This window comes from Elephantulus edwardii, unplaced genomic scaffold, assembly GCF_000299155.1.
Source record: "Elephantulus edwardii isolate Elephantulus edwardi_28Jun2011 unplaced genomic scaffold, EleEdw1.0 scaffold00009, whole genome shotgun sequence".
Classification (NCBI taxonomy): Eukaryota; Metazoa; Chordata; class Mammalia; order Macroscelidea; family Macroscelididae; genus Elephantulus; species Elephantulus edwardii.
The window spans coordinates 17,339,254-17,352,286 of NW_006399759.1; the positions used below are offsets into that span (position 1 = coordinate 17,339,254).

The 13,033-nt window shown below is 50.5% G+C and overlaps 1 protein-coding gene across 1 annotated transcript; it reads right to left on the reverse strand.

Annotated features, from left to right (window-relative positions):
- Positions 1-8,802: 8,802 nt before the first annotated feature.
- GDF7 (growth differentiation factor 7) lies at positions 8,803-12,740 on the reverse strand. The gene is made up of 2 exons (XM_006880644.1): positions 12,362-12,740; positions 8,803-9,764 (listed from the first exon to the last, which is right to left on the reverse strand). The coding sequence occupies exons 1-2, from the start codon at positions 12,738-12,740 to the stop codon at positions 8,803-8,805; spliced, it is 1,341 nt and encodes a 446-aa protein (XP_006880706.1).
- Between the last annotated feature and the right edge of the window lie 293 nt (positions 12,741-13,033).

Below are 13,033 nucleotides of genomic sequence, written 5' to 3' on the forward strand. Positions count from 1 at the left end.
ACGGTTTCCACTCTCATCTATAAGAAAAGGTCAGGGGAGAGCTGGGAGAGTAGTAGCATGCTGTGTAGTCGGTCTTCTTCTGGGAGATATGAAAGATCCAATGCAGTGTCACCAAGCAGAGGAGTTCTGGACCTGCCTAGAATGAGGGGCTGTGGGAGTGGGCCCCTAGCTTGCTGTAGGAGTTTGTCTCCCACAGATCCACAACCAGCCTTGCAGAGAGGATGCCATGTCCCGGCTTTATGCCCTAGGACTTCTGAGACAGAGAGACAGCGCTTACACATTCTAGTGAGATAGTTCTGTTATGTATTAAAACAAAAGTTTTCCACAAACTGCAATAGGAAAGCTCACTCACTGCAAATTACATGTAACACTGCTTTCACAGCAAAGTGTTCCCCACTGGGGTTCAGCTTCTTAGCCCCCTGAGCCCATGCTTGCTCTTTCTCCCTTCTTGGAATTGTCATTCTGGGTTCCAAAGTGTCTTCTGCTGTCTTAACAGTCACAAAAGCCATGAGTATAGCCGCCTTCTGCCTGAGGCCAACACAGCCATGCAAACCACCCCATATTTGGGGCCATGGTGTTTCCAAGGTGGAACGACTGGCACAGAGAAGAACTAGGGTTTCCCAAGTCGCATGCCCTGTTCTAATGCTTTCATTTCAAATACCTAAATGTTGACTACTCTTCTTATTTGTTGAAAAGTATGACTAGACTAACTCAGAAAGGCTGAATAACAAATGTCAAATTGTTCTCTACAAACCAGTCATGAGCCATTTTATCAATAAAATATTTAATCACCTTTTCTGTACAAAATATTAAAATGGTTAATGAAGAGTATACAAGCATTTTAACAAATATATACTGCTGTATGATAGTCAAGAAAAAAATAAAAACTGCTGTTTTACAGTTCATTTACACCCATATACAATCTATCTGACCTTGAGAATACATACAAACAACAGACTTCTACCTGCCTTTGGAGGGCGAGAGCCCAGCTGACTCAGGCACAGGCTGCATGTCACACAGACCAAGCCAGGTCAGCAGTCTCCCAAGCGGAGTTCTGTTCTGCCTAAATCAGGGCTGGAAGACTAAAGACAACAGATTTCAGTTGCATTCAATGAATGTTTTTAAAAACCTCACCCTCATCTCACTCCACAACCAAACAAAGATAAAGCCGCTGTCGCTGAAATATGAAAGGGACTACTAAATAAAGCAATAAAAATTCATTTTGTTTTTAGCTGTTAAAGGGCTAGGGTGTGTTGTGTTTTGCTGATTTTACCGTCACTCTTTTCCCATCTCCTTAAAATCAGTGTTGGAATCAGACTCCATTTGCGTATCCTCAGGGTACACGCGCAGAACTCTGCCCTCCATAACCCAGTGCCTGTTTAAATAGCATCTCTTAGTTGATGTGAGACTTTGGCAGAAACTTTCACAGAAAACTTGCTTCTGTACACAGCCCCCTCAAAAAAAACTGTTTTCCAAGTTTTTCAGGATCTTCTACTGCCATTTGCTAAAAGGGCAAGTTACCGGCGGCTTGTTAATCCTCATTAAAAAAATCCATTAACTTTTCATTTAGAGTGAAGGATTTCTAGCTAAAAGAATGATAGTGACTCTATTATGGTTCTTTGTCAAAACATCAAAGTTGTTTGCACTACAGAATAAAGTGAAACATAAAAATCACATTAAGATGCTCATGTTTAATCCGTGATTTATCGAGGATGGAGAATGCCTGAGAGAAATTTCCCTTTTGAGATTCTTTGTTCCTGGCTCAGAATACTCAAGCTTCCCAGCCAGAAAACACGTCTTACTTAGCCTGACCTTTCTTTCTTACTGAACTGTGTCATCATTTTCTCCACAAAATGCCGAACAGCTAACTGCTCTGAATCTGGCAGCCTCTCACCCCGAAATAGAAGTTACAAGGAAATAAGCCTTCGAGTGGGCACACCCCTTCTTCAGCCAGCCTGCTGATGTATCATTGTCTGGCTCTGGCAGCCTTCGGTCACTGGGAGACAAAAATGCAAACAAGGAAAGGCTGCAACACACCTGCTTTGTTAAGACTTTTCAGACTCACACCACTGAAAAATGCAGACTGAAGCTGCCTGGGTGAGAGGACGGAGAGGTGGGGCTCCTCGGGAAGATAATCATGTCCCATCAAACATCTCTACCAAGTATGCAGTCTCACCACATCACCAACTCACCAGCCCAGATGCGGCTCCTTCCCTGTGCTGCAGCCCTGGGACTTTGCTCAGTGGAATCAGCTTGTGTGCTGGTGCTAATTAGGCAGGATTCTGATGAACAAGCCTCATTGGGAGCCTCATTGCCTTCAGCCGTAAGAACACACCTGAGTCCAAGATTCTGGCAGCCTTGTGTCGAGCTGGAGCCAGGCATGGAACAAGCATGTCGCCACCGCTCTCTAGACACAGCAGGCTGGGTGTGAGGGTTGCCACTGCTGGTCACATGAACAGTGCAGAGAGGACTCAGCAATAATGACAGTGTGACTCATTCACCTCCTGCCTGGCCAAATCCCCAGCCCTCCGCAGGAGGATGAGGGAACCCCACTCCTGCTTGCCAACAATTCAAAAGGTAGTGAAAGAAAAATACAGAAGAGCAAACCACATCTCAGAAGGTTGGAGTGCCAAGCCTACAGGTGCCTGCAAACCACATCTCAGAAGGTTGGAGTGCCAAGCCTACAGGTGCCTGGAATTTGACCGTCTGAAGCTTTCCCTTGATTTACCAGACAACTACAGCATCCTATCACTAATTTGAAAAGGTATAAAAAGTGTCCACACTACAGCTCCCATCGGATGGTCCTCTCCAGAAAGAAGTGTTCTAAACTGGCAGAAGGAAGTTTATATGGCAAAAAGGAATGGGGAAAAGCTTTGTACACCCTGCCTATACACTCACCAAGCTGTGTGGATGTTCCATGAACACTGCAGAGAAGACATATTTGAGAGAAACTAGGATGCTCTCTGGTGGGATAGTGGTAAGGAACTGCACTGCCAACCCTCAGGCAGGTAGTTAAAATTCACCAGCTGCTCTAAGGAAGAAAAAAAGTCAGCCTCCTCCTGTGCAACTTTCTGCCTTTGAAAGCCCACTGGAGGGTTTTGAGTGTTTAAGTCTTTTGCTTTGTCAGTACAGACTTCACACATACACAGAGAGGTCTGTAGACCACTCCCAGATGTGCACAACCCCAGGAAGCTGCCCACGGCCCTCTGGCTGTGCTGGGCTGAGGATATATTTGTACTCAACAACTCCAAGCAGGACCTGAAATCCAGACTAATTTTTCAATCACCTCACTCTTCACTTGTCTTCAATTGCCTATCTTCTTAATTGCTGCTGTTGCCATAAAATACCATCCTAAATTCTGCCTTGAGTCCTGAGTGCACAGCCCAGGCACCAGCCATTGGCGTCTGGAAAAGGCTGGGGGTGACAAGCCGAGCTCTGGTTGAACTGGGTGTGTGAGCATCATGATCAGAGAGAATTCTTGAATGTAAGCTCAGAGCGTGCACAGCAGACTTCACGCCTACCTCACCGCCCAGATGCTCGGGGCAATGTGCAGCCCTGCCCCTGAACCCATGTCCACGGAGAACATGCTGGAATGACAGCAGGCTTCCAAATGCAGCGTCACAGGGGGGCAGACATCTCTGCAGTCTAAGCTTTGGGCACATGTTAACATTCAAAACAGCACAATGAGAAGAAAACTCAGCTCCAGTCTCACTAGTCATAAAGCTCTGCTCACGAAAGGACAAACTGTTGGAAAAACTCACAGTAAACCACCTTCTTTTTTCACTGCTTTTTAATGCTAAATTTCACTGCCATTTTCCAGATCATCAAAAAGCAGAAAAAGAGAAAGCTCTTTGACCCATGATACTTGCCCTTTGATTCCCACTTCTGCTCAGACTTGGTAGGGGACCAGAGGAGCCCTTCACCCTGGGACACATTTACCTGACTCCTCTAGGGTGCTCAGAAAGTTCTAGAACCTTTACTTCCTTTCTTGCCTAAAAAAAAAAAAAATAAAAAATAAAAAAACAAAACAACAAAAACCCAACTTTACCTTCCTCTGCTCTGTACCTCCACTGCATTTTCCCAGAACTTGGTCTTAGAACAAGCACAATCTATGTGTACTCCCCATCCCTATGCTCACAGGGGAACTGGAACTGAATTAGCCATGCCCCTCAACCAGTGTCCTATGAACAGGCAGAGCTTTTGAGAGCTGATCCCCAACCTGAGAATTCCCCTGAACCTGCCTTAGACCAGGTGTAAACTGAAGCAACACCCATGAAGCATTAGCAGAGGCTAAGAGTATAATGGACACACACACGCACACACACACACACGTGTGTGTGCTCAAGAGCTACAGAGCCATGAGCTGTTTACAGACAGGGCTGTGTGCAAGGCACAGGGCCTGTTCTCTTATCCACTCTACCTTGAAGCTATCTGAGTATGCTTTTTTTACCATCTAGGTGGTGGGTCCTCATTACAAGGGCAGAAGCTGAAGCCTGAGACAGAGATGACTGCCATACCATTCTCTCAGAACTCTCTCTGGAAATGTAGAGTGCAACCTCTCCAAACAGCCACCTTCCCAGCGGCTAAGAGCCATGCCGCCTGGGCCACACCCCCAGGTAGGCATCCAGAAGTCCACAGAAGATTGTGACTCCACAGCCACTGAGCTCTCCAGCTCCCTTTGGAAGGCTCTATTTACACACTCACTCCCAAATGTCTGACTGCTGGATTTGCTTCTAGGTTAGCTTGTCCTCACTTTCCAGTCCACTTGCTAGAGGGAAATGCTGTCTTCTCTCCCTGAGCTGAGCCCCCTCTAACAGACTTCTGCTTTCAAGAGCAGTGCTGCTCCTGCCTTGTGTCCTGCTCCAGGCCTCTGGACCCCTGCCCACTGGAAGGGCTCTGCTCTCAGGCCTGGGGGAGGCTCTATGTCCCCAAGATGATGCTCCCACAAAAATCAGCAATGATGTCCCATGGTTCAGCAACAGCTGTAGTGTTTTCTCTTCCTTTAACTAGATCTTCTGGAGACCAGATTCAAGCAAAGGAAGAGCTGGATGCTTCTGCTGTGCAAAAGCTGCTCTTGGAAAGAATTCAATTTTTCTCCTTGCTTTAAGAAGAAAATCAGTCTGTAATCCCTAGTCATTTTCTGCTATGGGTTTCAATGAAATCTAAAGGGATAATAGAGTAAATGAATCACAAAATTTAAACTACAATTCCATTACATCCAAAGGGCTACCAGTATTCTTCAACTCCAATAGCACAGCTCCTTACTCTGCTGTCGCCATGGGCACCAGCAGGAAGAATAGACTATGCTGGGATCTGACTGGCTTTTGACTCCCTCTCTCTTTCTCATGCCTTCTTAACAGTAAAATTCCAGAAAAATCAAGTAAAAGGGAGCACCTACATAATAGATGCACATAGTGTAAGCTTCCCCAAATTAAGAGGACAAGACCTGCCAGCTTCTCTAGAGCCCCCAACACAGCTGCTCTGTCACCTGCAGAAATGCCCAACTGCCTGTGGAGGAGCCCCCCTTCACATGAAAGTTTCAAGAACCCAGCCTGCTCTGGCCCCAGCTGGCTTGCTTCACGCTTCCCAAGCAGGGAAGCCAAACTTCTTTGCTAGCAATACTTAGGGCTGTTCAAATTAGCTCACTAATAGGTTCTTCCTGACAAAATGGAAAATACGCTTTTCTAGAAAAAAGAAATAATTATGCCTCACCACTTTAAGAGGGAGACTCTGGTGACCCACTTAGGGAGTCTGCTTTCATACACAGACCTGACACACGTTGTCGTCCCTACTTAGAAAGACAGAAAGTGCAGGGTCCTGCCAGCTATGGTGGCACAACTGTGGTACTCTGGCCACATCTTAACAGCAAAATCCTGTCTGCCTTCACGTGATGGCCTTTTCACTGCTGTTTTTACAAAGTAGAGCCTATCCTCTACATGCACCTCTCTGTAGTTGCCAAAAAAGCCTCCTGGGATCACGTATTACATTTCGCTGCAGAGGAAACATAGGCGTTTATCTTTTACCCAGTAAGCACACAGAGGGCACAAGGGGCCATGCAAAGGAACTGTCACTGTAAAAGGCCAACACACAGGTCCAACCTGAGCTTGGATGTGAGGTGCTGGAAGAGTCCATCCCACAATGCTCAGTACATCCTTGTCTGAAGTGGTCCTCAGGACCAAACAGGCAAAGTGGGCCATTTTTTTTCTACCATAAAAATCTCAGGCGAAATCAAGACATCTCTTCCCAAAAATTTATTCTACTCACTAAAAATAATGAAAATGCTTTTGTCTAAAAATATTAAGCACTCTAGAATTTCTCCAAAGTAACTAAAATATCTCTTTTCTGAAAATTCTGGCACAACTTTTAACACTTTGGGGCTATTTTCTATTTCATAGTGAGCTGTACTAGAACAGTCACCATAAAAATCATTATTAAAATTAAAGCTTAGAAAAAGAAAATTAGCCTTCTCTGGCAAAATCTCTACGTATAATGAGACAGTCTTTATCCAGTCACTAAAACTCAGTGCACAAACTGAATGTTAGCTGTTTGGCATTGTTTTGGTTTTGTTGTTCTGTTTTGTTTTAAACCTGAAGAAACTTGCATTTTCTGGTGATAGCTACTCAATGGCCACAGCCTATAAACTCACACTATAAAAAAGAGGGAACCTTAATTTAAAAAATAATTTAATTATAGTTTCCCCCTACAGAGGAAATGTACACTATAAAACAAGGACTCAGATGTGGCCGTGAAATAAACTGCCTATATCTACATTTTCAATATCTACACTTTTATGAATGCAACTGAAAATAAACCAAAAATATTTTTTTTTACTAAAACATCCTTGGCTTTAATATCCAAGATAAGAAGACAGGATAATGCTTTTCTAAGACCCTAAAGAGAAAGCTCAGTGCAGCCTTAAACAGGAGTACCCAGGACAGCTGCAATGTTTCAAAAGGAGTCCTAAGAGACTTGGACAGGTGGAGGTCCATCTCAGAAAGGGCTCCCAGGGACAAATGAATCTAAGAAAAAATGAGACAATGACAAAGCTGGCACATTCCAGTTCCCATTTGCATGGATAGCAAACCCTACCATCAGCAAAGCTTTCAGGGCCAAAACACTGAGGTTGAGAACTGGGCTTCCACTTTCGAGGCCCCCACATACACACCATGGCCTGTTGTCTTGTGAAGGGGCCCCAGCAATCCCACTATACATGCTGTGCTGCTCTAGAGCCAGGAGGAGAAGGAGAGGGCCTTCCATCAACGTTAAACCGGGTTGCGGCAAGTTTAAGTCTGACAAAAGTACTTTAGTGTGGCTTCATTTCCCTTTACTATCACACTGCCAAAAACTACACAAACAATGCACCATAGAAGTGTGTAAAAGCCCGACACAGGCTTGACAGCTAAACACAAGCACATGTTGCCCTGCTCTGAGTGCCATTTGGAGGGTGCTGAGTCTACCTGGAAGGAGCTCTGGTAGCACAGTGCTTAAGGGCTCAGTGGTTTGGACCCGCCAGCAGCTCTATGGAGAAAGATGAAGCCATCTGCTTCCAGAGATTCTCATTCACTGCCGTCTGGTTGACTCTGACTCATAGGGACCCTCCACAGGGTCTGAGTGAGCTGTGTGTCTTACTGAGGACTATGCCACCAGAGCTGTTCTGCTCCTCTTACAGGTTACTGCCCTACTGGGTAGTTCTACCCTGCCCCACAAGTCAATGCAAGCTGAAAACAACTTCAGGATAATGGGTTATGTTTGGCCTTTGCAAGTCTATCAAGTCTGAGTCTTCCAAGGAGGCTGACACCAGTATGCCCCCAGCCTGAAGAGCCAATGACTTCAGAAAACCTCTCAGCAGCTCTGCAGCACAAGTGTTAACCTTCTCCTCTTTCCTGTCAGCCACTACCCGCCCCCACCTCAGACACTGCCCCACTTCTGTGTACCCAACTCTGGAACTTCTGAACCTGAAGATCCCAGCCATCCACTCCACTTCAGATAAAACTCAGCAGGTTAAAACCTCTCCATAATTCCACTCGCCAAAAAAGTGGGCGAGAAAATACAGAGTTTTTTTCCTTTCCATTTTCTAGTTCATGCTCAACAGAAACTGATCAAAAACCCCAGTGGTCATAACCTTCCCTAAGATCCGGGAAGCTGCTCACAGTCATTCTATCAGACACATGTTTTCTTTCAAAATTGAGTGGAGGACACGTTAAATTTTAAAAAGTTAAGAATATGGCCTTTCAAAGAGGTTCCTTCCTTGAGTAAATGCTCCCCCAACGCCCCTAACCGGCACCCTGGCAATGCAAACCTTCACAAAAGGTATTCTATGCTTTCAGTCAGTCCAGGGTGCAGCCTCTGGGAACTCACCACCCAGAAGGGACAGGATCGACACCCAGCGGCCAGAAACTGAAGGGGGAAACAAGACTTACCAGTCCCTTTTCCCTCACCCACTCTGGAGTCCCCATTCTCTAGCCCATGTCTACCTGATACAGCGCATGTTACTGCAGCATCAACTCAAGCGTTCTCCTCGCCCCAGAAATAGTGATCTGTTGGCAAAATACACTTGGCTGTGCCGCTCGGGAGCATCAGGACATCTCTTTCTGAGGCCTTTGGAAGCTGTACCCGGTCAATGTGCGCGCGTGAATGTGGGTGTGAGTGTGCGCGTGAGTGTGAGCTCTCCCTCCTCCGTGCGACACGAGGCCACAGCCGATGTGCACGCACGCTCAGTGACAGCTCCCCTGCCCGCAGCTACTCTTCTGCAAGGAGTCCTGGGCGCCACGGCTGTTCTCTCTTCCCTGCCTGGTCCGCAAGCTATCTGCAGCCGCATGCCTCCACCACCATGTCTTCGTACTGTTTGTAGACCACGTTGTTGGCAGCGTCAATGTAGAGGATGCTGATGGGGCTGAGGCGAGCGGGCACGCAGCAGGAGGCCGGCGCCGCATCGGGCGCCATGGAGTTGAGCAACGTCTGAATGATGGCGTGGTTGGTGGGTTCGAGATGCGAGCGCAGCGGGAAATCGCAAACGCCTTCGCAGTGGTACGCCTCGTAGTCCAGCGGCGCGATGATCCAGTCGTCCCAGCCCAGCTCCTTGAAGTCCACGTGCAGAGGCTTGCGGCTACAGCGGCTCCGGCCCCTGCGCCCGTGGCCCCGGCCCCCGCCCCCTCCGCTGCCCGGCGCCGCCCGAGCCCCAGTCAGTGTGGTCCGTCTGCGCCTGCGGCCGCTGGAAACCACCTTCAGTACACCGGGACCAGGTCCCGGGTCAGGCGGCGACTCTGCGGCCAGCGCTGCCCCGAGCACGCGGGCTTGGGCGCGGATCTCCCGGAAAAGGCTCTCCTTCTTCTGCGTGCGGGAGGAAACGACGAGCAGCGCGCGATCTTCCACCGCGGCGCCGCCTCCGCTTCGCGAGCCTAAGCCTAGAAGCCGCGGTGCCAGCGGACTCCGCGCGGGCCCGGCCACCACGCGTAGCAGGAGGCAGAAGGCCCGGCCAGCACGCGGCTCCCGGCGCTGGCGCCGCACGGCGTCCGTCACGTCGAACACCTCCCAGCGCGCGGCGTCCAGGCGCTCCGCGGCCCGCGAGTGCAGCAGGCGCGGCGCGCGAGCGGCGCCGGGGCACGTGGACAGCAGCAGCAGCGGCGGCGGAGTTGCGCCAAGGGGACCTGGCTCCAAAGATGGGCGTCGCAGCACGCGCAGCTCAGCGCCCACCACTTCATCGGCGTCCGTGAGGCTCGACACATTGAACAAGAAGCTCTGACCAGTCTCTGCTGCGGAATCGTCTGCAAGGGACAGGAGGAGAATGAGTGAGAGAAAAGTCTGCAAACCTGGCCATCAGCCCTTCTAATTGCAAATGGCCACCGCCTTCGATTCAGAAGAAGCATCCGGATTCAGAACCAAGTTGCAACAGTTTGCGCTGGTCCCTGCGTCTGGGCCAAGGGAAAGGGTACCCGTACCTTCGCCACAACTGTGGGGTCAGGGGCTCTGGGTCAGCTATCCATTAAAGGCTCCTGATTGTCCCTCGCCTGCTCTTGGGGCTAGCCTAAGACCAGGACAGTAGCCGCCTGCCTGGAACCACTAGTATGAGAAGACAAGATCAGAGCGCAGATTTCCAGGGAGGCCAGTTGGGCTGTTTACCTAAATCTCCTAGCTATGACCTGTATGGGATCAGCTCCTTAGGCTAGTCCAGGCTTTAAGAAAACGGAAAATGCTTGTCCTCTGAGAAACCCTTTCTTCTGCTACATTTGTTCTTCCAAAAAGATTGGAGTGGTAAAGGGCTGCAGAGGCCCTGCAGTCCAACCTCGAAGGAGCACTGAGGCCCAGATAGGGGCCACATTCCGTCCAAGGTCTCACAGCAAATGAGCCCTGCTAGTCCCAATGGGAACCCGACGCTCAGCTCCTCCCCATATCCCCGCGGCCTCCAACAGCTGGGAAAAGGCTGCAAAGGAACGTAACTTTGTCTGAAGGGGTCCCAGCAGCCTATGCCTGCCTGCCTTGGGACCGCGAGGGCAGGGGTCTCTCACGAATGAGCGCTCATCTCTTGAACCTATCCATCCCTTTATAAGCTTATTCTTTCCTTCCGTTGTGACTTATCTGACGTGGGGGGTTTTTTTCCAGCCTGGCCTTTTTGTGTGAGGGGGAGGGGGACTGGAAAAAAGTTAAAATTCCACCAACAGGAGATAAGGACTTCCCTTTGAAGAGGGTCATATGGTTTCGTTTTGCCCCAAACTCAGAGGCTATGCGGACTTCCCCTGCCCCTGAAGATTTGCTTGCTAACTCCAGCCTCTCTGTCTGAGGTCTCCTTAAGATTGATGGCGTCCTGGGACCTCAAATAACCTCATTTCAAGTGGATGGAGATGGACCTGAAGGGCAAGTGCTCCCTACCGCTGCTCCTGGCACAAGGGCTTGTTTGAACATTTCCTCCCATATTTCCCTCCATACCCTCAGGCCTCTCCTGGACTCAAGCTCCCAATGACTGCAATCTCCCAGAGAAGAGGTGGCCTCAGCAAGCCTACCCAGACAAGCAGGAGGGAGCTTTCTAAGGAAAGGAGGGGTTTTGACTCAAGTTCACTCAGAGGCAGGCCTAATTTCACCTGAAAATGCTTGCTGGTGCCCAGGGGAGTTTAGGATCAAAGCGTACCCCTCCTCTCCTGTAGCCTCAGAGTCAATACTTCCAGTTCACCCTTACAGTACTTGGTCTGGTGGACCGGAGTTCCTACGGGCTTCCAAGATTAGAACCTCAGCACCAGTTCCAGCAGACGGTGAAGAGTGCTTGAGCGTTCCCATCTACTTACAGGGCTACTGGAACCTAGGATTTCCTTACGTTCAAAATAAAGCATACGTTTACTTGCAGGAGGGAGTGGCTCATTTCCCTGCTGCACTACCTCTGCAGGCTTTAACGGGTTAGAGGACAAGGTGCGCAGTCTGTCAGTGGCTGGCCGACAGAAGCTGCCTGAGAGCAACAACACTTAACTTTACAGCTCCATTCCTCTGTTTCTTTCGTCCTTCCTTCTATGCTGGGTCTCTGGCTGGATAGAATTAAGGCCGAAATTACTTGAATTTCCGCCTGAAATTAGTTAAAATTTCCCTATCTGTCTGCTTTTATGACTTCAATAGAGATTAATAAAATCCAGATGATGCATAGCAACCAGCACAGGACCTCACCCACGTCCTTACCTCTGGAGAGGTCAGGGCAGAGTAAGGTGGGACGCTTGGTCTGAGAGGGACTGGTATTCCATTCTACAAAACCAGATACTTGATGTCTGGCCCTAAGGGTTGAAGGGAGCAGCATCGGACACAGGCAGGGCACAAGACTGGATCACACTATACAAGCCACTACCACCGAAAAAACAGCCAGCGAAGATTCCCTTTCACACCTGATGAAACACCAGCCAAGACCATTTCCTTTAATCTTACACCTGCCTCAGCTTCAAATTCCCAAGGGCTTCCCCGGTTTGCACGGCCCCTGGGAATTGCAAAGAACCTGCCTCACGGACACCATCACTGCGCAGTCCCTCTAGGCCCCAGACTCCTAAAGTCTGCGCTCCTACCCTCCTTTCTTCCCCGTAGCCTCGGCCCCCAAACCGGTCCGCACCCTTCCCCAACTAGTGTACCGCAGACTCTGTCTACCTCCCCTAGGGGACCCGCGGCAGGCAGGGCTTGAGAACCCTGCAGAGGAACCCGCGACCAGCCCTCATGAGCTACTCTGGTTCGCGCTACAATCTTGGCGAAGCAGATTCGGTTGCATGGGCCTCATTAAAGTTTCTAACACCTGAGGCTGGTGTATGCGGGGCCCCTAAAAGAGAGACGCTGGGGGCACAGTTCCCGCAGCGGCCTCAGCCCGGGACAGCATGGGCGGGCACAGGAGAGGCGTGGGTACCTTGAGTCGCCTGGTCTGCGAAGCCGGTGATTGTGTCCGCGTGACTGTGGTGACCCGAGGCGGAGGCGGCTGCGGCCTCGGCCGGAGCCCCCCCGGACAGGCTCCGGTAAAGCGACATCATGAACTGGTGAGGCACCACGGAGCCGTTCCTGAAGGCAGAGCCGGCTGCGCGGCGCGCAACGCGGAGCCGCGACACCACGGCGGCCGGGGCGGCGGCCGGATCCGTAGCCGGGACGGGATTTCGCACGCCGCCGCCCCCGGGACCCCCGGCCGGCCCTGCCCCCGCCGCTCGCAGCACGGCGGCCGCCTCCAGCCCGTCGCGGGGGCGGCAGGCGCTCAGCAGCCAGAGGCACAGCGCGGCGGCGGCGCTCAGGTCCATGGGTTCCGTGGGCCGGGCGGGCTGGCGGCGCGGGCTCCGTGGCTCCGGGAAGTCCCCCGGCGCCTTTTGAACATAGTGTTTAATAATGGGGGAAGTGTGCGCAGCAAGCCACGGCCCCCCCTCCTCTCCCCCCCCCCCCGCCCAACGCCCGAAGCAGCGCCCCCTGCCGAACACTCTAGTGGCAGCGACGCACCCCCTCATTCTGGCCTAACGTGAAGTTGGAGATCAGCCTCCTCCCTTCATAGGGCCTCGGCCCACCGTCGCCAAGAGTGCGACCGGCTGGAGGTTCCCGC